We start from the raw sequence: 21,283 nt of genomic DNA on the forward strand, positions 1-21,283 counted from the left end.
CAGAGTACATAGTGTTGCAACTAAGAAGGCTCACCATGAACAGATTGTTCAGTGAGCTAAGCTAACTGAGCAGGAAACTGTCTCCTTGTTACCTCTTCTGAAAATTCATTCCATATTAAAGGATGCCCATGCCACTTGGAAAATCTTAGGTCCAGGACTTTGACAGTCTCCCCTGCTTACAGTCAGTACATTTGAAGGTTAAAGTCATGGGCCAGAGACATTATAAACTACAGAAAGTCTTTTTAAATGTTAATACTTTTGTTTTCCTAAATTTTTTTGTCACTTGGAATGATTTCTGATATGAAAAAGATATTTAATTTAGATTATAAAATAAATTCCTGGCTGGATTCTTATACACATCCATCAAAAAGGTAGCAGGGAACTTTGTCACCCATGTTTGAATCATACATACCAAGATCAAATAGATCAATAGAGTGAATGGTACCTAAATGTACAATTTTATGGACAAAAATCTAGCCATCACCCAAATTGTACCATAGAACATACAATCAATAATAATTTTTGTATCTAGTTTCTTAAACTCAACATTATGAGATGAATCTGTAGTACTGAGCACAATATTTTTACCTTATTTTCACAGCTATGTATTATTCCATTGTTTGAATATATCATAATTTATTAGTCATTTTACTGCCAATGAATGTTTCAGTTGTTTCCAAGTCTCTTATGTTATAAATAATTATGTATGATCACTCTCTTAGATGTTTTTGATTCACATGTGTACACATTTCTATTGAATATATATATATATATATATGTCTAGGAGTAAACTTAGTGGGTATAGAGTATATTCATATTTAGCCTTAATATTAACTGCCAATTTTCCAATGTACCAATTTACATTAGCAATCTATGATTAGTTCCAGATATTTCGTATGCTTGCTAACTTTTGATAGTATCTTTTTTAAAAGAAGTTATTCCATTAGGTGGCATAGTGGTATGACAATGAGATTTTAACATGCATTGTCTTGACAACTTGTAATGGAGAGCATCTTTTCATGAGGTTATTGACTATTTTCAAAAGTGCCTGTTAAGTTATTTGCCCATGTTTAACAATGGAATTGTATAAAATTTTGGTGACTTGAAAGAGTTTTATATATATATATATATATATATATATATATATATATATATGCATTTGTATAATTAATTGACAATTGTTATATATGTCTATATAAAGTATAAGTACTTTGTATTTTACAAGTCCTTTGATTACAAGACCTTTGCCAGATATATACTACAATTATCTTTTCTATGTAATTAGATGAGTAGAATGTTTTAAAATTTTAATGAAGTACAGTTTATTAATCTTTCCATTGTAGTTAATACTTTTTATCCTGTTTAGAAAACCTTTGCCTACCACAAGGTAAAAAAGAAAATCTCTCATTGTTAATTTCTAGAAACTTTGTAATTTTACCTTTTGCATTTAGGTATGAGAGCCATCTGTAATGTGTGTGTGTGTGTGTGTGTGTGTGTGTGTGTGTGTGTATGAGTGTAAGTGTGTCCGTGCGCAGTAATGACATATCTATTTTTTAAAAATAATGAATATCCAATTGAGTTTAACATAAAAACCAATATGAAGAGAATTGACACTTTATAATACTGAGTCTTCCAATTCATGAGTGTGATACATCACTTAATTTATTTGGCTCCTCTTTAGTTTCTTCCAGAAATGTTTTGTAGCTGTCTTTGAGGAGGTCTTGTAATAGCAAATTCTTAGATGTGGATTTGGTTATGATGCCCAGCCATTTGGTCAAAGTGTATATAGTACTTGCCTAGCATGAGTGAGGCTCTGGGTTCAATCCTCAGCATCACAAAGGAAAAAAAAAAAACAAAACATTAACCTCAACATAGTTTTCCTGTTTACCAACTTTCTTTCTCATATTGCCTTTGTGTGTACCTCCAAATATCTGTTCCTTGGCCATTACAATTTTTATGATCCTCAGTAGGAAGAGAGGTTTTCTTTAAAGGTCATTGTCTTAGCCCATTTTCTCTTGCTCTAACCAAATACCACAGACTGGGTAATTTATAAAGAATAAAGTTTTGGCCTTGGGTTGTGGCTCAGTAGTAGAGCACTTGCCTAGTACCTTTTTTTTTTTCTAAAAAAAGCCACTAATTGCACCATAGGGGCCCTGCCATCATGACCTCATCTAATCCTAATTACATCCCAAAGGTTCCACTTCCAAATACCATTAACACATGACTTTAGGGATAAGGTTTCCAAAACAATCAATTTGGGGGACATACTCAAACTTTAGCGGTTACCTACATCTTCCATCTGGCTAACTCTTTTGGTCAATTCTTCATTTTATATAAATTGACTTATCAACAGCATTTCAGGTCTTGTCCCTTCTTTGTAACACTTTTCTCTCCATTTAACTCTGAGGATTCCACATTATCTTGATTTTGACTTCCCTTCATCAGCCGTTCATTCTCAGTGTACTTTTCTGGTTTTTCTTCACATCCTAGACCTGCAGATTTGACATGCTCAAATCTCAGAACAGTTTATTAATCTGTTCCTCCTACCCTACTTTTCTACACTCACTGTCTGTCTACACTGATAATGTATCTCATCCATTTCATACCTATGGACTGTATAGACAGTTCCTGACTTATGATGGCTACACAGAATTTTTCAACTATATAATGATACAAAAGCAACACTGATTCCAAAGAAAACAGAATTTGAACTTTAAATCTTGAATATTTCTTGGGCTTGCAATATGCTACAGAATACTCATGTGATGCTGGGAATGGCAAGCTACTGCGCCCAGCCAGTCACACAGTCATGAGAGTCAATAACTCTAACGTGTAGTGCACGCATTACCAGGTTTTATTTGGATGCAAGTATTCAAAAAAATTACATGAGATGGTCGATATGTTATTATGAATGAGGCTTTGTGTTAGATGATTTTTCCCAACTCAAGGCTAATGTAAGTACTGTGAGAACATTTAAGACAGGCTTGGATAAGCTATGTTGTTTGGTAAGTTAGGTATATTAAATGCATTTTTGACTTATGATATTTTGGATTTATGATAGTTTTATCAGGATGTAACCCCACTGTAAGTTTAGGAGCACCTGTGCAAGCAACAATTCCCAAATTTATATCATCTCCAGTCTACACCTCCTCTCCAAACCCCAGCTGCAGATATCTGAAGATGTCAGCTAAAGTGGTACTTGGTCACATTGCCTTGTTTTGTTTCTCCATAGCATTTATTGCTAGCTGACCTTATTGTATGTTTCTATATGTTGTTTATAGCATATCTCCTTTACTAAAATCTAAATTCTTTTATAGCAAAACTTTTATTCAGTCCAATGCTGAGAACACTTTACACAAAAAAGGAATTAATATATTATGAAACAATAAGTTCATGATGATTATCAGTAGAAATGTCATCTTCTGAAACAGATTACAGTGGAGTATTTATAAATGAAGTAAACTTTCACAGATGTGTATGTTTATATATTTTGAATTCACTGGGAAAGGCTTGTTATGTAGTTAGAAATGATTGAATGAATGCCTGTGTATTAGAAATTGCAAAGTAGATAGGTGTATAAATTATATAAAAATTGAGAGTGTAAAGGTGCTTTTACAAATGCAATGAATTTTTTAAAACTTTCAACACTTTGATATTTTATTAAAAGTTAAGGAATTAAAAATCCTGAACAATGATCTATAGTCATAAGAAAACAATGAAAATAAAAAATATACTGAAATGATTTATATATAGAAACATACATCTCAATATGGTATAGAAATTCCACTCTAGGTCAGAACAATATATATGAATACTTCCTTTTATATTAAATTTATAAAATCTAACAGTTTTCTGTGATATTTTAGACTTTCCTAGATTATTTTAAATTTTCTCCATTCCTTCTTTGGTTTTGGGTGATCTCAGAAATAATTAAATTTGCCTCTTTTCAATTTTTTTAGCAGAAAAATTCTAAGATTCTTTTAGCAAAATAGGTAGTTGTGGAAATGCTGCTCTAATTTTTACTTTATTAGTTTAAAAGCACCATCCTTGATATAAGGATTATGTACTAACCTTTCAATCTCATTTAGCCTATAAATAAAATATCTTTTACACAAGTGGAAAAAAATTGCTATGGGATAGCACTTTTAGAATCAATAAGAGAACCAAGTCCTTATGTAGTCTCTAACAGCACTTGATCTTCTAATCTAAATGTTTAGAAGATAAAGTTCACTATCATTGTATTTGGTTCTATTTTTCAAAGTACTTTTTACCATTATAAAATAATAAAGAGATTCAGTGATTTTCTAGGAAAAAAGAATTTATCTTGGATGCTCAATCTCTTTGTTAGGTAGGCTGCCTGTCTGCCATCTCCCTTGCAAGATATTTGGGCTGAATAGGGAAGCAGTTGGATGGTGTCTAGAGAGTAATATAAAGTTGCCTGAATGGCTGTGAGAGAGCAGAATGGACAGCTCTTCTAGCAGCTCTGGGGGACCGGACAGCAACTAATGAGGGAGTCTGCAAACAAGGGTTCCAAACCACTCACCCATCTAGAAATTACTCAAGCTGGACAACTGCTGAACCAAGACTGGGGTTTTCTCTTAAATGTTTCCATAGCTAATGTTGAGTAATTTAGAAAATTTTCAAAATGCTTTTGGTCTTCTTCGTGTGAGAAACTAAGCATTAGCAATATTCACTGAGTTAGGGAGTTGAGCTCCGTAGACTAGCCACCCCAAAAGAGGTAAAAAGATACTGGTCCTTCTCATTTCCACTCCCTAACATGTTCCCTGGCTATGAAGATGGAGTGGAGCATATAATGGAGAAATCATCAAATGGAGGCAAGACTCTAGGCCCATTTTTACTTGTTATTCTGTGATTTTAAAAAACAAAACCAAAAACACTAATTCTAGTCTCAGCATGCTTTTTTTTTAAATAGACACAATATCTTTATTTGATTTGTTTATTTTTATGTGGTGCTGAGGATTGAACCCAGTGCCTCATGCGTGCAAGGCAAGTGCTCTACCCCAACCCCTCAGCATGCTTTTTAATTTCCAAACATCTCTAATAGAAAATGATCCTGACCCCTCATAGGCAGAAATGTTTGAAAATAATTTGTCACACATTTATGTGATACACATGTGTTTATGTGTTGTGAGCTATATATAAATTATGGGTTTGTTTGTTCCAAAAAAGCAGGGAAGCTGCTTTTTTGAAAACTCCTAGGTGAAATCCCCGGGGTTCAAAAAATCCCAGATCATGTCGGCACCCTGCCTTACCTCACAGCCTTAGGATCAAACACCACTGCCCAGAGATGGGCATAACCTGCCTAGGGCAACCTGTTTATCTCTACTCTTATCCTGTCCCCAAGGAAGGAGATCCCTATGGATCCCCTTTGGTCTGTACCTCTATAAATAAAGCAAGCGCTGGCTTTTATCTCATTGTTAGGAATCAGACTCATCACGTCTGCTCAACCCGACACGCCCCTGCTTTGAAACTATATAATTCTTGCCTTTTTGTCTTTATTTCTTAATATACTACTTTTGTAGCTTTTGTTTCACAGCCAGCCCATCCCCCTGACCTTTACCCATTCCCTTTATCACACTGGACATGGTCGAGATTTATGTATAAAGTTTAACTTGGATTAATGAAAATCAGATTGATAAGGTACAATAATTATCTGATAGCAAAGAAAAAATATGCTGATCTGAGAAGAATACAAGGACTTAAGCCACTATAAATCAGCTTTGCCTCCAATTGACGTTTCTCCTTTCCATTCCCCACTCCATTTTCTGCAGTACTGTCAGATAGGGAGACATGCACTGAGGAAGATAGAGCAGGTCAGGAAGAGAGGAGGGGGGGACGGAGCTGCTGCTTTAAGCAAATGGGCTGGGTGGGGACTTTACTGCAGAGGTGACATTAGAGCACAGATGAGATGGTGACAATATAAGGACGATGCTGCTGCAAAGCTTTCTCTCCAGTGCATGGACACTCAGTTGAAATAATGAGGATGAAGACATATGGAACCAGTTTTAATTATGTTTTGTATTCAGCTTTAAAAATGTATAAATGTGGGGACTTTCAATGCAAGGCTTGCCTTTGAAATAAAAACTAGTAACACACAGTTGGCTTAAAATTAATTAGCCACTGACGATGCACAAAGAAGCTCATGATTAAAGCACTTTTAAACAGATATAACAAAGTCAGCACCGTGACTAGAATAATCAGAATCTTTTCCAAATGGGACAGATTATCTCAAACACAACTTTACTAGTTTTCAAAGAAGGAAGTTATATCTATTAGTGATTAGGATTTTGATGGAATTATTAAGAGAATGAGATTTAAAAAATTAAGATACAAAGTTACAAAATGGCATAGACCTAGATAATATATATCATATATATTATTCGAGTGTGCATATAGGCACACACTCTCTGTGTGCGTAACTGATAGAATGATGGAATTGAAACACATATTAGGTCTTCTGAGCAAAGCCTGAAGAACCTCAGGAATGCTCCCAGTAAAGAAGATTAGTGACTTTGATTTCCATGTTCTTTAGAATGTGAGGTGTTCAAATGAAATTACTTATTATATTTGCATTTCACTCAGGTAGCCTAACATTGCAGACTGTCAGATAAACAGATAAATAATATAATACTTGTTCTTCCACTTTTCAAGTGAAAAATGGCATGCTGAGGCTTTGGATGCTCCAGTGAGTCCATGGTTCTGGTGAATTAATATCAAGATGCCACTTGGAATCTCTTTCTTGAAGTCACAGTTGTCCTCTGAAAAGATTTAGGCAAATATTGTGAACCTGAAACACAAACCAGAAAGTAATTCTCATTAGAATGTTAAAAGTTCAACCTCTCAAGAGGATTGTTTTGTACACTCCATGTAGATGATACTTTTTAAAAAATATTTTTTATTAGTTGTTGATGAATTTTTAAATATTTATCTATTGGTATGTGGTGCTGAGAATCGAACCCCAGTGCCTCACACATGCTGGGCAAGCACTCTACCACTGAGCCACAAACCCAGCCCAACATGATACTTTTTAAAAAGGGGAAAAAAAAATTTTTTTTTTTGGTGCTGGGGATTGAATCCAGGGCCCTGTGCATGTGACACAAGCACTATACCAACTGAGCTATATCCCCAGCCCCACCAAAAAATATTTTAATGTTTCCTCTTCCACCAACCAGGCAATTCTCATATACAAAGACTGTCATTTGCAGTCCTGAGAAAAAGAAAGGGTCATTATTATTATTATTATTTTTCCTGCCCAAGTATAAATGGAAAGCTAAGTTAGTAGCTCCTGGTGCTTCTTGACTTGGAAGCAAAGAGAACAAGGAGGCCAAGTGCCTGCTTGTCAGAGAAAAAGAAAATAAGCCTTAGAAACCCTTATGTTCCCCTGGTTGCTTCTACAGAAATGAGAACGATCTCTGACCATCAATGATATCAAAGTTATTGATAAGAGAAGACACTGACTAAGTATTTGGTGAAAGATTAGGAGTGCAGATTTAAAACTGTTCAGAGCCCAGCTCTCTTACCTCCTCCTCCTCTCATTTTTTGTGCATCCAAACAACCTATTAGACATGTCCACTTGTGCTGCAGTAAACATCTCCAAAACTGAGTTCCTCAAAATTCCTTCAGTTCCTTCTTTTGATACCAATCTCAGTTGACAGCCTTCATTCCTTTCTCACACCTCATGTGGTGTTCATCTCCTCTGGGAAGCCCCTCTGCACCCGTTACTGCCTGAAGATTGAGCTAGGTGATCCTGATCACCTCTCATGACCATTTCCATCATCTTCCCCATAAGACCGAAAGTTCCTTGAAGCACAAACCAAAGCATTCTGATGTTTTTGTGTTTGTTTGCTGTGTGTGTGTGTGTGTGTGTGTGTGTGTGTGTGAAAGAGAGAGAGAGAGAGGGTGGGGGGGAGGGTGGGGGAGGCAGGGAGTTGTTGAAGATCAAACTCAGGGCCTTAAACATGGTAGGCAAGTGCTCTGCCACTGAGCCACACCCCCACACCCCCAGATCCATCCTTGATATTTTGAATCTTGGCCCTTATATCATAACCTAGCACAGGGTGAGACTTCCCTGGTATATTGTTACTGAATAATAAACAAATCAGTGCTTACTTTCCCCCTACTATCTACAACTATGTTAAAAGTCATACGTTATAATGCAGCACAGTGGCCATTTACAGGAATCTTATTGTCACTAAAAATGATGGCTAACACTGCTAAGGAACATAAAAAGCAACAAAAGCCACAGCAGCCTAGGGCTATTAGTATAAGAGAAAAACTTCAAAGGACTAAAGAATCCCTGACATCACTATGCTATAAAACTGTAGAAAGGCTGATTTTTTTTTTTTTTTTTAATATTTGGGGTTGTTTTAGTTGTAGGTGGACACAATATCTTTATTATTTCATTTTTATATGGTGCAGAGGTTGGAACCCAGTGCCTCACCCATGCTACTACGTAAGCTCTCTACCACTAAGCCACAACCCCAGCCCTCCCTCCCCCCCCTCCCCGAAAGGCTGATATTAACGGTGATAAATCTGTTATATTATGCCTAAAATTTACCTATTTTACTTTTAGAATGATATTTAAAATTTCCCTTAACACAAATACATTATCCTTGACATTAAGACTATTTATGATACAAATAGCTTATAATTCTGAGCAAGTAGTATATGCCTGGCATCTAGCTATGTCCTTTTCATAGATTTTCCAACAACTATTTTATCTATATAATCTGTTATAAAATAAGAAACTGAGGTTCAGAGAGGTTTGGACTTTCTTAGGACTGCACATCTTGTCAGTGTAGAGCCAGGGTGGGAACCCAGCAGATTCCAGAACAGCACATCTCACATGATCAGTGCTGCCTCCATGGGAAAAAGGAAATGTTGGTATTAGTTTGAAAATCAAATTATGCCCGGCCTACATTCAAACTATAATTTCATTAATCAAAAACATACTAGGATGAAAATATATCTGGAAAGTTTTAGGATAGAAAATAATTAGCAAATCTGTGCTCATTTTCTCAAGCACTATTATCATTAGATTTTCAAAGATAATATAGGATAATGGTTTCATTTAGAAGAAAAGCATGAAAACTTGATTGCAGAAAGGATTTTCCTTTTTTTTTTTTTTAATGAAAATGAGACCCCAGTTCATTAAGAGCACTGATCCATTTTCTCCTTTCCACCCTGCAGCTGCTGTGGCCCCTGCTGATATGTACAGGTTTTCTCTTGATAGAATTTCTGAAGGTAGAGCCACAGATCATGGACACTTACTATTTTCTTCTACATGGTCAAAATAGGCCTATCAGGTAGATAACCTTCAATTTCATTTTATGAAACTTAAAGTTTTGCAAATTCATCATTATCTTTATATGTAAAAACTACTGACCTGTCGAGGTCAAGCCCAGCAGCCTAGATCCACCCACACAAGCCCAGCAGCCTAGATCCACCCACATTGGCCTATGTGGGTCCCAGGTAGAGCAGGCACAGTCCACCCATCCCCCGGCGGGGCAGATACCCTCCAGAGCCTAGCCTCTGGTGCAGGACTCACCAATCAAAAGACATAGACTAGCAGATTGGATTAAAAAAAAAAAAGACCCAACAATATGCTGTCTCCAAGAGACTCATCTCATAGAAAAATACAACCACAGACTGAAGGTGAAGGGTTGGGAAAAATCATACCACTCACATGAACCATGGAAGCAAGCAGGGGTTTCCATCCTCACTTTGGACCAATAGACTACCTAGGAAGGTCAAGCCCAGCGACCCAGATCCATCCACTCCAACTTGGGCAGGACCCAGATCCAGGATGCCAGGACACTATAATAACAGAACCCATGAACAGCGAAGTTGATAAAATGTTAGAGAAGGAGTTCATTTAACCAGCTCTGAAAGAAAATGGATGCCAACCAAGAATCTTATATCCAGAAAAACTAAGCTTTAGATCTGATGATGAAATAAAAACCTTTCATGATAAACAAAAGTTTAAAAAATTACAACTAGAAAGCCTGCACTACAGAACATCCTCAGCAAAATATTCCAAGAGGAGGAAATAAAAAACAATGATGAAAATCAACAGAGGGAGTGATTACACTATAGAAAAATCAGAAAAGAACTAATCAGAGGTGAAACTAAGACATATTAAATACTAAAAATAAACAAAAATGGCTAAGAATACAAATCACATCTCAATAATAACCCTGAATGTTAATGGCTTAAACTCACTAATCAAAAGACATAGACTAGTAGATTGGATCAAAAAAAAAAAAAAAAGAAAGAAAGAAAGAAAGACTCAACAATATGCTGTCTCCAAGAGACTCATCTCATAGAAAAAGACATCCACAGACTGAAAGTAAAGGGTTGGGAAAAATCATACCACTCACATGAACCACGGAAGCAAGCAGGGGTTTCCATCCTCATATCAAATAAAGCAGACTTCAAACTAAATTCAATCAAAAAGGATGAAGAAGGACACTACATACTGCTCAAGGGAACCATACACCAACAAGACTTAACAATTTTAAATATATGTGCCCCAAACAATGAAGCATCTACGTTCATCAAACAAACTCTTCCCAAGTTCAAGAGTCAAATAGACCACAACATAATAATTCTGGGTGACTTTAATACACCTCTTTCATCACTAGATAGATCTTCCAAACAAAAGCTGAACAAAGAAACTATAAAACCCAATAATACAATCAATAATTTAGACTTAACTGACATATATAGAATAATTCATCCTTCAACGAGAGACTACACTTTTTTCTCAGCAGCACATGGATCCTTCTCTAAAATAGACCATATACTATGCCACAAAGCAACTCTTAGCAAATATAAAAAAGTAGAGATACTACCCTGCATTCTATCAGATCATAATGGAATGAAATCAGAAATCAATGATAAAATAAAAAATGAAATCCACTCCAATACCTGGAGACTAAACTATATGCTACTGAATGAACAATGGATTACAGAAGACATCAAGGAGGAGATTAAAAAATTTTTAGAGGTGAATGAGAACATAGATACAACATATCAAAATCTCTGGGACACTATGAAAGCAGTTCTAAGAGGAAAGTTCTTTGCATGGAGTTCATTCTTTAAAAGAAGAAAAAGTCAACAAATAAATGACTTAACATTACATCTCAAAGCCCTAGAAAAAGAGGAACAAATCAACACCCAAAAGCAGCAGAAGACAGGAAATAATTAAAATCAGAGCTGAAATCAATGAAATTTAAACAAAAGAAACAACTGAAAAAATTGACAGAACAAAAAGTTGGTTCTTTGAAAAAATAAATAAAATTGACAGACCCTTAGCCATGCTAATGAAGAGGATCAGAGAGAAAACTCAAATCACTAATATAGGTGATGAAAAAGGAAATATCACAACAGACACTACAGAAATACAGAAGATAATTAGAATTATTTTGAAAACTTGTACTCCAGTAAAATAGAAAATATTGAAGGCCTTGACAATTTTCTAGAGTCATATAATTTGCCCAAATTGAATCAAGATGATATATACAATTTAAACAGATCAATTTCAAGTGATGAAATAGCAGACACCATCAAAAGTCTACCAACCATGAAAAGCCCAGGACTGGATGGATAAACAGCCATGTTCTACAAGACCTTTAAAGAAGAATTAATACCAATACTCTTCAATTTATTTCAGGAATAGAAAAAGAGGCAGCATTTCCAAACTCATCCTGTGAGGCTAATATTACTCTGATTCCAAAACCAGGCAAAGACACAACAAAAAAAAGAAAACTTCAGACCAATATCTCTGATGAACACAGATGCAAAAATTCTCAATAAGATTCTGGAAAATCGAATACAAAAACATATCAAAAAGATCGTGCACCATGATCAAGTAGGATTCATCCCAGGGATGCAAAGTTGGTTCAACATAGAGAAATCAATAAATGTAATTCATCACATCAACAGACTTAAAGATAAGAATCATATGATCATCTAAATAGACACAGAGAAAACATTTGACAAAATACAGCATCCCTTTATGTTCAAAACATTAGAAAAATTAGGGATACCAGGAACATATTTCAACATCATAAAGGCCATCTATGCTAAGTCCCAGGCCAACATCATTCTAAATGGAGAAAAATTGAAGGCATTCCCTCTAAAAAACTGGAACAAGACAGGGATACCCTCTTTCAGGACTTTTATTTAACATACTTCTTGTAACACTGACTAGAGCAATTAGAGAGATGAAAGAAATTAAAGGGATACACATTGGAAAAAAAGAACTCAAATTGGCACTATTTGCTGATGATATGATTCTATATCTAGAAGACCCTAAAAGTTCCACCAGAAAACTTCTAGAACTATTAAATGAATTCAGAAAAGTAGCAGGATACAAAATCAACACTCATAAATCAAAGGCATTTCTGTATATCAGTGACAAATCCTCTGAAAGGGAAATGAGGAAAACTACCCCATTTACAATAGCCTCAAAAAAAAAAAAAAAAAAACACAACTTGGGAATCAACTTCATGAAAGAGTGAAAGATCTATACAATGAAAATTAGAGAACCCTAAAGAAAGAAGTCAAAGAAGACTTTAGAAGATGGAAAGATCTACCTTGTTCTTGGATATATTATCAAAAGGACTATACTTCCAAAAGCACTATACAGATTTAATGCAATTCTGATCAAAATCCCAATGACATTCCTTATAGAAATAAAAAGCAATCATGAAATTCATCTGGGAAAATAAGAGACCCAGAACAGATAAAGCAATCCTTAGAAGGAAGAGTGAAGAAGGTGGCATCCCTATACCAGACCTTAAACTATAGTACAGAGCAATAGTAACATAAACAGCATGGTATTGGCACCAAAACAGATTGGTAGACCAATGGTACAGAACAGAGGACACAGAGACTAACCCACAAAATTACAATTATCTTGTATTAGACAAAGGTACCAAAAACATGCACTGGAGAAAAGATAGCCTCTTCAACAAATGGTGCTGGGAAAACAGGGAATCCATATGCAACAAAATGAAATTAAACCCCTATCTCTCACTATGCACAAAACTCAACTGAAAATGGATCAAGGACTTAGGAATAAAACCAGAGACCCTGCATCTAATAGAAGAAAAAGTAGGCCCTAATCTCCATCATGTGGGGTTAGGCCCCAACTTCCTTAATAAGACTCCTATGGCACAAGAATTAAAATCAAGTATCAATAAATGGGATATACTCAAACAAAAAAGTTTCTTCTCAGCAAAAGAAACAATCTGTGAGGTGAACAGAGAACCTACATCTTGGGAGCAAATATTTACCCCTTACACATCAGATAGAGCACTAATCTCTAGAATATAAAGAACTCAAAAAGTTAACCACCAAAAAAACAAATAACCTAATCAATAAATGGGCCAAGGACATGAACAGACACTTCTCAGAAGATGATATACAATTAATCAACAAATATATGAAAAAATGCCCATTAGCACTAGCAATTAGAGAAATCCAAATCAAAACCACTCTAAGATTTCATCTCACTCCAGTCAGAATGTCAGCTATTTAATATGAAGACAAACAACAATAAGTGTTGGTGAGAATGTTGGGGAAAAGGTACACTCATACACTGCTGGTGGGGCTTCAAATTGGTACAGTCAATATGGAAAGCAGTATGGAGATTTCTTGAAAAATTGGGAATGGAACCACCATTTGACCTAGCTATCCCTCTCCTTGGTCTATACCCAAAGGACTTCAGAACAGCATACTACAGGGACACAGCCACATCAATGTTTATAGCAGCACAATTCACAATAGCTAAACTGTGGAACCAACCTAGATGCCCTTCAATAGATGAATGGATAAAAAAAAATGTGGCGTATATACACAATGGAATATTACTCAGCAATAAAAGAGAATAAAATCATGGAGTTTGCAGGTAAATGGATGGAGAGAAGATAATGCTAAATGAAATTAGCCAATACCAAAAAACCAAATGCCGAATGTTTTCTCTGATATAAGGAGGCTGATTCATAGTGGGATAGGGAGAGGGAGCATGGGAGGAATAGACAAACTCTAGATAGGGCAGAGGGATTGGAGGGGAAGGGAGGGGACATGGGGTTAGAAATAATGGTGCATTATGTAAAAATGTGGATGTGTAACCGATGTGATTCTGCAATCTGTATTTGGGGTAAAAATGGGAGTTCATAACCCACTTGAATCTAATGTATGAAATATGATATGTCAAGAGTTTTGTAATGTTTTGAACAACCAATAAAAAAAAGAAATAATGGTGGAATGTGATGGACATTATTATCCAAAGTACATGTATGAAGACATGAATTGATGTGAATATACTTTGTATACAACCAGTGATATGAAAAATTGTGCTCTATATGTGTAATAAGAATTGTAATGCATTCTGCTGTCATATATAAATAAAAAAAATAGTTTTAGGTTTAAAAAAAAAAGAAACAAGAAAATACTGACCTATCAAAATACTTTGACCTGTCCATGTGTGACCAGCAAATTCCATCGTTGTAAGTGAACCTTTTCGAGGTGTATCCGACTGTTAAGAGGAAAATAAAATGAGGGATGAGCTTTATTTAAAAAACAAAATATCTTTTTTGTTGTGTTTTGTTTTGTTTTAATCAAAGTTATGGTTAACAGCAACAGCAGACCTACCCGGAATGTATGGGTTGTGTTGGGCCTTGAAAGTTGTTCCAGGGTAATGGTTTTTTCTCGGAGAGGGGATCTTTCTATGCCATCAGGCATTGCACTTGACACGTGGTTTGGGGGATACCTTCCCCTGTACTGAATGAAGAATAATACACTCTTGTTTAAAAGAAATACATTCCTTAGAAAGACAAAACAACATCTATGGATGCTTCAGTCATTCACTTATTTATTCACTGAGTTACTTACTTTAAAATACTTATTTAAATTTGCCAAATACAAGGACTTCTAAATATCTATATGTTTTAATTACATTATTATATTATTAAGTCCCCCCAAAAGGTAATGCCATAATAGGTAAATAGGTATTAAAAACCTTAATCACACAAAATTCTTAACATTTATTTATATTAGAAATGTAATTCTGGGCTTGGGAAGCATTTGCCTTGTTTTATTATTTCATCCTAAGGTTACACATTCAAGCTTTGCCACTCTAGCCTTCTGGGAACAGGTTCTATTGCTGTGATTAAGGTGGCAGAAAAGAATGTGAGAGAAAACCCTAACTTAGTGTTTTGTTTTGTTTTGTTTCTCTCTTTCTGTCCTATGCTCCTCTAACAGGTCGTCCTTTCATGTTTCATACAAAAGACACAAATTACTTGTTTCCGAGTGAGGCGTGTGGATCATTGTAAATCTGTGAGAAACCTGGTTACCCATACTACCAAGAGCATGGGTGAACTAAGCTTGAGTGAGAAAGACACTGCCTCTGTACTGCAATAAGTATGGCAAAAATCAGCTGCAAAAATGAGAGCTGATAAAAATGATAAGGGTAGCTGAGGTTGTGGCTCAGTGGAGAGCGCTTGCCTCGCACATGTGAGGCACTGGGTTTAATCCTCAGCACCATATAAAATAAATAAATAAAAAATAAAGGTTTAAAAAAATGACAGGGATAATAATTTACTGAGCTCCTAGTTTGCGTCAGTCATTATATCATACATGTAAAATGTATGTGTTCATCTAATCCTTCTAACAATTCCTCGAAACAGGAATTGTTAATACCCTTTTATAGATGAAAAAACTAAGGTTCAGGGAGATGAAAGCAAACTTGTACCAAATCGGTGGGTCTGCATGGCAGGATGGAGACATGGCTCCGCCTGTCTCTTGACCTAACCTCTATGCTCTTTTCTTCACTGTCTATTTCCTTGACACCTGAACTTTCTGTTTTAGCTCAAGACAAATTTTTATATCATCCCCCTCTAAAGTCTCATGAGCCATTTATATTCTAGAAGTGGATTATGAAGACATTTTGGATGCAGCCAAGTAGAGCATTCTCTTATGTTCTGACTTCTCTTAGAAGTGCTAGGATTGTTCTGGTTTACTTGTTTTCCCACAGATTAACTAAAACGGTTGCACTTTTAATGAAATCTGTCTTACGGAAATGGAGCGGGATCCAGAAACAGCTGTGATCTGCTCCCCAGCCTCTGAGCCTATTGGGGGCAACCTGCTCCAGGAGGTTTGAACCGGTGGGGAAGACACGTGGTCTAGGCCAGTTTGCCTGTAAACACAACAACATGCAACTGAGTACGCAAGTGCGGAGGAGTCAGCCCCTAGCAGGCAACTCCAATCTGAGCTGCCAATCACGATCTGCCTTCCAAAAGCAATGTTCAAGGAAAACAAGCCATGCTTCAGGGAGATGGGAGATGAGACAGGGACCAGCAGCTCCAGTCACATTGCCCCTATTTAGCAGTGGCTGTCAATCTGGATTTCCCAAGTGCTCAGCCACACTGGGAACTGTACAGAACACAGAAGATCTAGCTCCTTCCTATGACCAGCTATTGAAAATACAAGTAATTAGAGATCATTGAAATAGTATGTATATATACATACACATATATATATATATTTTAAGAAAAGTCATAATCCATAAGAGGCACAATTAATTATCAATGCACAGGGCTTAGATGAGGAAGACTACAGAATTTTATGTGAAGTCATAAAAAGTTGATATGAAGTTAGAGGCAAAAAGACATTCTCTGGTAGGAAAACTAAATATCACGAAGATTTTAGTTTTTCCAACATTCTTTATAGATTTAACACTATGATGCCCAATGTGTATGTTCTGTTTTAAATTTGACACTTTGATTGTAAAGATTATTTGTTTGAAATTTATACCAAATCAGTGGGTCAAATCACATTGCCCCTATTTAGCAGTGGCTGTCAATCAGCCACTGACTAAATTCTAATAAAAGAAGAGTAATGACAGGAGACAGTCCCTATCAGATAATAACATTCAAAATTTAAATTGGTTTTTGCACAGGAATAGATAAGACATTCTAGAAACAGATTCAAAATCATTTATTCGTTAATAACAAAGTCATGAAAGTTATAGTAGGAGACTTTTTAACCTATAAAGCTATAAAGTTTTTAAAAAGTATATGCAGGACCTCAACTTTAGAGACCGCGGGGAAGGAGACCTATATTGCCAGTGGGACTATAAATTTGTACAACCATTGCAGGAAGAACTTTGGCAAAATATTTCAAGAACCTAAAAAATATCCATAACCTTTGACCTGTTCATTTTCCTTCTAGGATTGTATCATTAGGAAACAATTTAAGGATATCCTTTTGGAGACTGATATCAAATGATGTCCACTGCACATCATCAAAATGAAAATATAGAAAAGAGTGAAATTTCATAGATAGGGAAATACTTAATAAATTATGATATACCCACATGATGAGTAGTCATTAAAATCATGCTTTTAAAAAGTATTTGAGAATTGAAATATAAATAATATAATGTTAAGTGAAAAAAGTATAGAAAAAAGTGCTACATTATACGACAGTAAGATAGTGTTAGGAAAAAGACAATGGGAAAGAAGGAAAAAATATAATCCTAGACAAAGTTGATAGAAATTTTACCAACCATTGTCATTACTATATTTCTGTGTGAGAAACATACAAGTAATCTTTGGTTTCTATTCATATTTTTATATTGTCAACATGTTCCAGGGTATTTGGTACTTTGATAATTAGAGAAAAAATGTTATTTCATAAAATTGAAAGTTAACGGCAGGGGTTGTAGCTCAGGGGTAGAGTGCCCAAGTGGCACAAATTTGCCCTCAGTTTGAATCTCAGGACAACCACACATACACACACACACACACAACAAAAAAAAATGCAGAGGACACCATAAACATATCAAAACAAGCATAGCTGGTGTGTTTGTGAGGCAAAGGAAGATAAGTTTGCCCAGAATTAAAGAGGAGAAGAGAACTAATAGGAAATAGTTATGCATAGTCAAAGAGGGTGAGAGGGATCCCCTCAAAGAAGGCAAAAAATTTTACTCTTCTGCATAAAGCAAGCATTGCTATACATACAGATAGACAGTATATCTGTGATATTTGAATTCCCAGGATTGGGGCACAATTAGGGAAAATAGTCTAAAAAGGGTCCCTGACATGGTTAATAGCGGGGGAAAAAACTTTAAAAATTCTCGTCTCTGGAAAGAGGGACCAAAACATGGAAGGAACGTACAATTGGAGGTATCTAGATTTGTTTCAGTAGGAAATAGGAATGGTTTCTGATGAAAGTTTGATAGTGGAGCCCTGGAAGACTGGAAGAGAGGAGAGAGCGGTCCGTGCTATTGACACGGGCATAAGCTTGAGGGGGGCGGCCACGCTGAGATTGAAGGAGGGAGAGATGACTTGAAAGCACAAACAGAACAGATCCAAATACCACCAGGAATATCCATCCTATGCCTAATATATATCAGTTGTAAAAGAAAGGTGGTCTATCAAAACGTTGCAAATGGTGCTCTAAATGCATCTTTTGAGAGTCCAGTGACTAATAGTTGGAAGCTGCTCAACCCATCAGCTCCTGAAGGGGATTTCAGTTCAACTCCTCTAAAGCTCAGTCCCTTGCAGTAGAAAGTCTATAGCCTAGGGCCCAGGGGGTGGACTCCAAAGCCAAGAGCATTGTGGCTGTCCCCAGCTCTGCCTTCCTGCTGTGATGATGATCCTAGGCAAGTTATTCAACTTCTTTCAGCCTGTTTCTTCATCTTATATTTGAGATAATATGAATACCACTGGAAAGGTTTGCAGTGAGGAATAACTAAGATAATAACGGAAATACAAGAAATTCCATTAATAAAATAAATAAATGTATGTAGACAGTTACATAGAACTACTGGAACAAAGTTAGTGTTGAATACTCAAATGAACTTGTAAGAAAAGAAAAGCATCTAAATAAAATCTGATGGAGGATACTTTGTTCAGAATAATCCATCAATCCTAATTGACAATGTCTCTGCCCTATGACCTTTTGTTTACCATGATAAAGAAACAAGACTTACAGTTTTGTTCCCCTAAGAATTTCATCACTGTACACATTGGGGGTTTTTATTCTCTGTGAATCTGAAGTAAGAGAAGGCAGCCTCCGGTGCGCTGGTATTTTCCTGGCAGAAGTCTGTAATCTGTGAGCATCTGAGATTCTAGCCAGGCGGAGCCGTGTAGAGGACGGAGCACTGGCGCCCACACTAGATGATTTGTCCTCTTGTTCATTCCTAGAGGAGGAAAATCCAGTTAGTTGCTCAGATGTGAGTGCTACGAGAAGATTGAACACAACTCTTGGTACCTTCCTCTGTGTCATGCACAATAGTGCCTGGTACCCAGAACATACTCCTGGAGGTACTTGTTAAATGAATGGACAGACTATTGTTTCCATTTCTATACTAATAAATTCATAGGTGAACAAAAATGTCACTTTTTCACTGTTTGTAATCAAATGGTAGCAAAGCCCACAAGCTTAGGAATTCATAACTGCATTGAGCTTCTCTCATCTCTTCCTAATGCAACAGGAATTACGTTGTGGTTGATGTCAGAAGAACCTGCTTTTACTCTGGCTGTACTTCCTCTGGGGTATGCTCAGGCACATCTGGAGCATGGAATTAAATGGGATTTTCACTGTCCCATGTTCCTGCAGTGTATAAACATAAACACTTCCTGTTCCAGCATTTCCAGCATAGGGAAGTGGTTGGGTTCTTCCTCATACGTACTGTGTTCTATCCACAAAATACATAGGTCTCTGCTGGAGTGGTTTTGCTTGAATTGTCATCACACCATTCAAATCACTGTAGAAATTGTTGGAGAAGCGATGAATCTGAGAAAAGTTCAAAAAAAAAAAAGTAAAACAATATTCCAATTATTGATGCCTGTCAAATCTTCAGAAAACAAATGGTACAAACTGGCTAAATTTGAAAAAAAAATTAATCAAGGCACCATATTTTATACTGCATACTAAACAAAGTGGGAAATACTGTATTGAACTTATCAGAGCAGTTTAAAGAGACCCAAAACTACAAGAACCAGGCAGAAACTCCAAAAGTCTCTCTCGAACAGTAAAAAGCAAAGAAGCTTATTGTAAAGCCCTTACTCTAGAAAGCAAAATAAGGCTGCTAGGCTTAGATACTGTTTAACTCACTGCTCCCCAAACCACAAGCCCTGTTCAGGGATGAGTTTTGCCAGTCTTACACAGGCATTCTGCTTATTTGCACCTATGTTAAGTGTGCCTCTTTTTCTATTTTTTCAGTTTAACAAATCTTACTATCATTTAGGACTTAGTGTATATCTTATTCTAATTTGTGAAAGGTATATTTTTCCTCTGAACCCTACAGGACTTAGGAGCTAAAGCAATCTATTATAAAATATAATACATTATAGGTAATTAGCATCTGATTATAATAAAAGCTAAAAGTTATGGAGTGCCTATTCCAGGCTACACACTATAATAAGTGTCATATCTCCTTTAATTCTCACAGCTCATGCATAGGTAACATATTAAATTCTCATGCATAGGTAACATATTAAAGTTGAGGTTTTGAGAGAAAATGACTGATTTGAGATCATAATGCTAATGAATGGTATCACCAGGTTTCAAAGTTGGATTCTAATAAGCAAAGCTCGAACTCTCACTCGCACTACTATCAATAATATTGGCTCTGTGCACGCGCGTGCACACGTGTGGTGTGTGTGTGTGTGTGTGTGTGTGCACGCGCATTCGGTATGGCTTGACTCCTTCCAACTGGTCTGTAAATGGCACATAGCTCAAGACCAGGAATCTTGTCTGATTCCTTTTCTCTGGTCTCCCACATAAGAAGGTCTGTGTGGAACATGAAATCCAAACTCCCTAGCATATCCAAGATCTCCCATGAACAGGCTCATCCTTTCCAGCCTCACCCCTACTAGATCTATGAATGAGGATGAAATTCAAGAACAGTGTATCAGGTGGTTATATATGGTTATAAATCTTCATTCAAAGTTCTCACATCTTTCTAGAATTTGATCCTCACAACCGTATCTTAGTCAACGCATTATTCTCCTTGTTACACAGATAAGTAGATTAAAGCTCAGGAAGTTAACATGTCCAAAATAACACTCAGCCCAGACCTCCTGATTCCAAAGCCCCATTTTTTTTTCCCCACCATGCCCTGCTGTTCCCAGTCTTCTGTCCTCTAAATCCTCAGTCCAATCACTGGCCTCAACCATCTATCTTTCATGCATCCATGCCTTTGCCTGGCCTGAAGTGGCCCACCCAAAATTCTTAGCCACAAAAA

The 21,283-nt window shown here is 36.2% G+C and overlaps 1 protein-coding gene and 1 long non-coding RNA gene across 2 annotated transcripts in view; one reads left to right on the forward strand and one right to left on the reverse strand.

Annotated features, from left to right (window-relative positions):
• Nucleotides 1-21,283, forward strand: part of LOC139705260 (uncharacterized) — a 33,688-nt gene that overhangs the window by 7,939 nt on the left and 4,466 nt on the right. The window lies entirely within an intron of this gene.
• The window catches only part of Fam149a (family with sequence similarity 149 member A), a 34,162-nt gene continuing 16,567 nt past the window's right edge, over nt 3,689-21,283 (reverse strand). The window contains exons 9-14 of the mRNA XM_071610478.1: nt 19,727-19,830; nt 19,025-19,234; nt 16,105-16,225; nt 14,683-14,811; nt 14,488-14,566; nt 3,689-6,808 (exon numbers count right to left, since the gene is read on the reverse strand). Of these exons, the coding sequence (XP_071466579.1) occupies nt 6,735-6,808; nt 14,488-14,566; nt 14,683-14,811; nt 16,105-16,225; nt 19,025-19,234; nt 19,727-19,830 (717 nt within the window). The 3' untranslated portion in view covers nt 3,689-6,734. The remainder of the gene's footprint in view (nt 6,809-14,487; nt 14,567-14,682; nt 14,812-16,104; nt 16,226-19,024; nt 19,235-19,726; nt 19,831-21,283) is intronic.

Source organism: Marmota flaviventris, chromosome 3 (genome assembly GCF_047511675.1).
Source record: "Marmota flaviventris isolate mMarFla1 chromosome 3, mMarFla1.hap1, whole genome shotgun sequence".
Taxonomy (NCBI): Eukaryota; Metazoa; Chordata; class Mammalia; order Rodentia; family Sciuridae; genus Marmota; species Marmota flaviventris.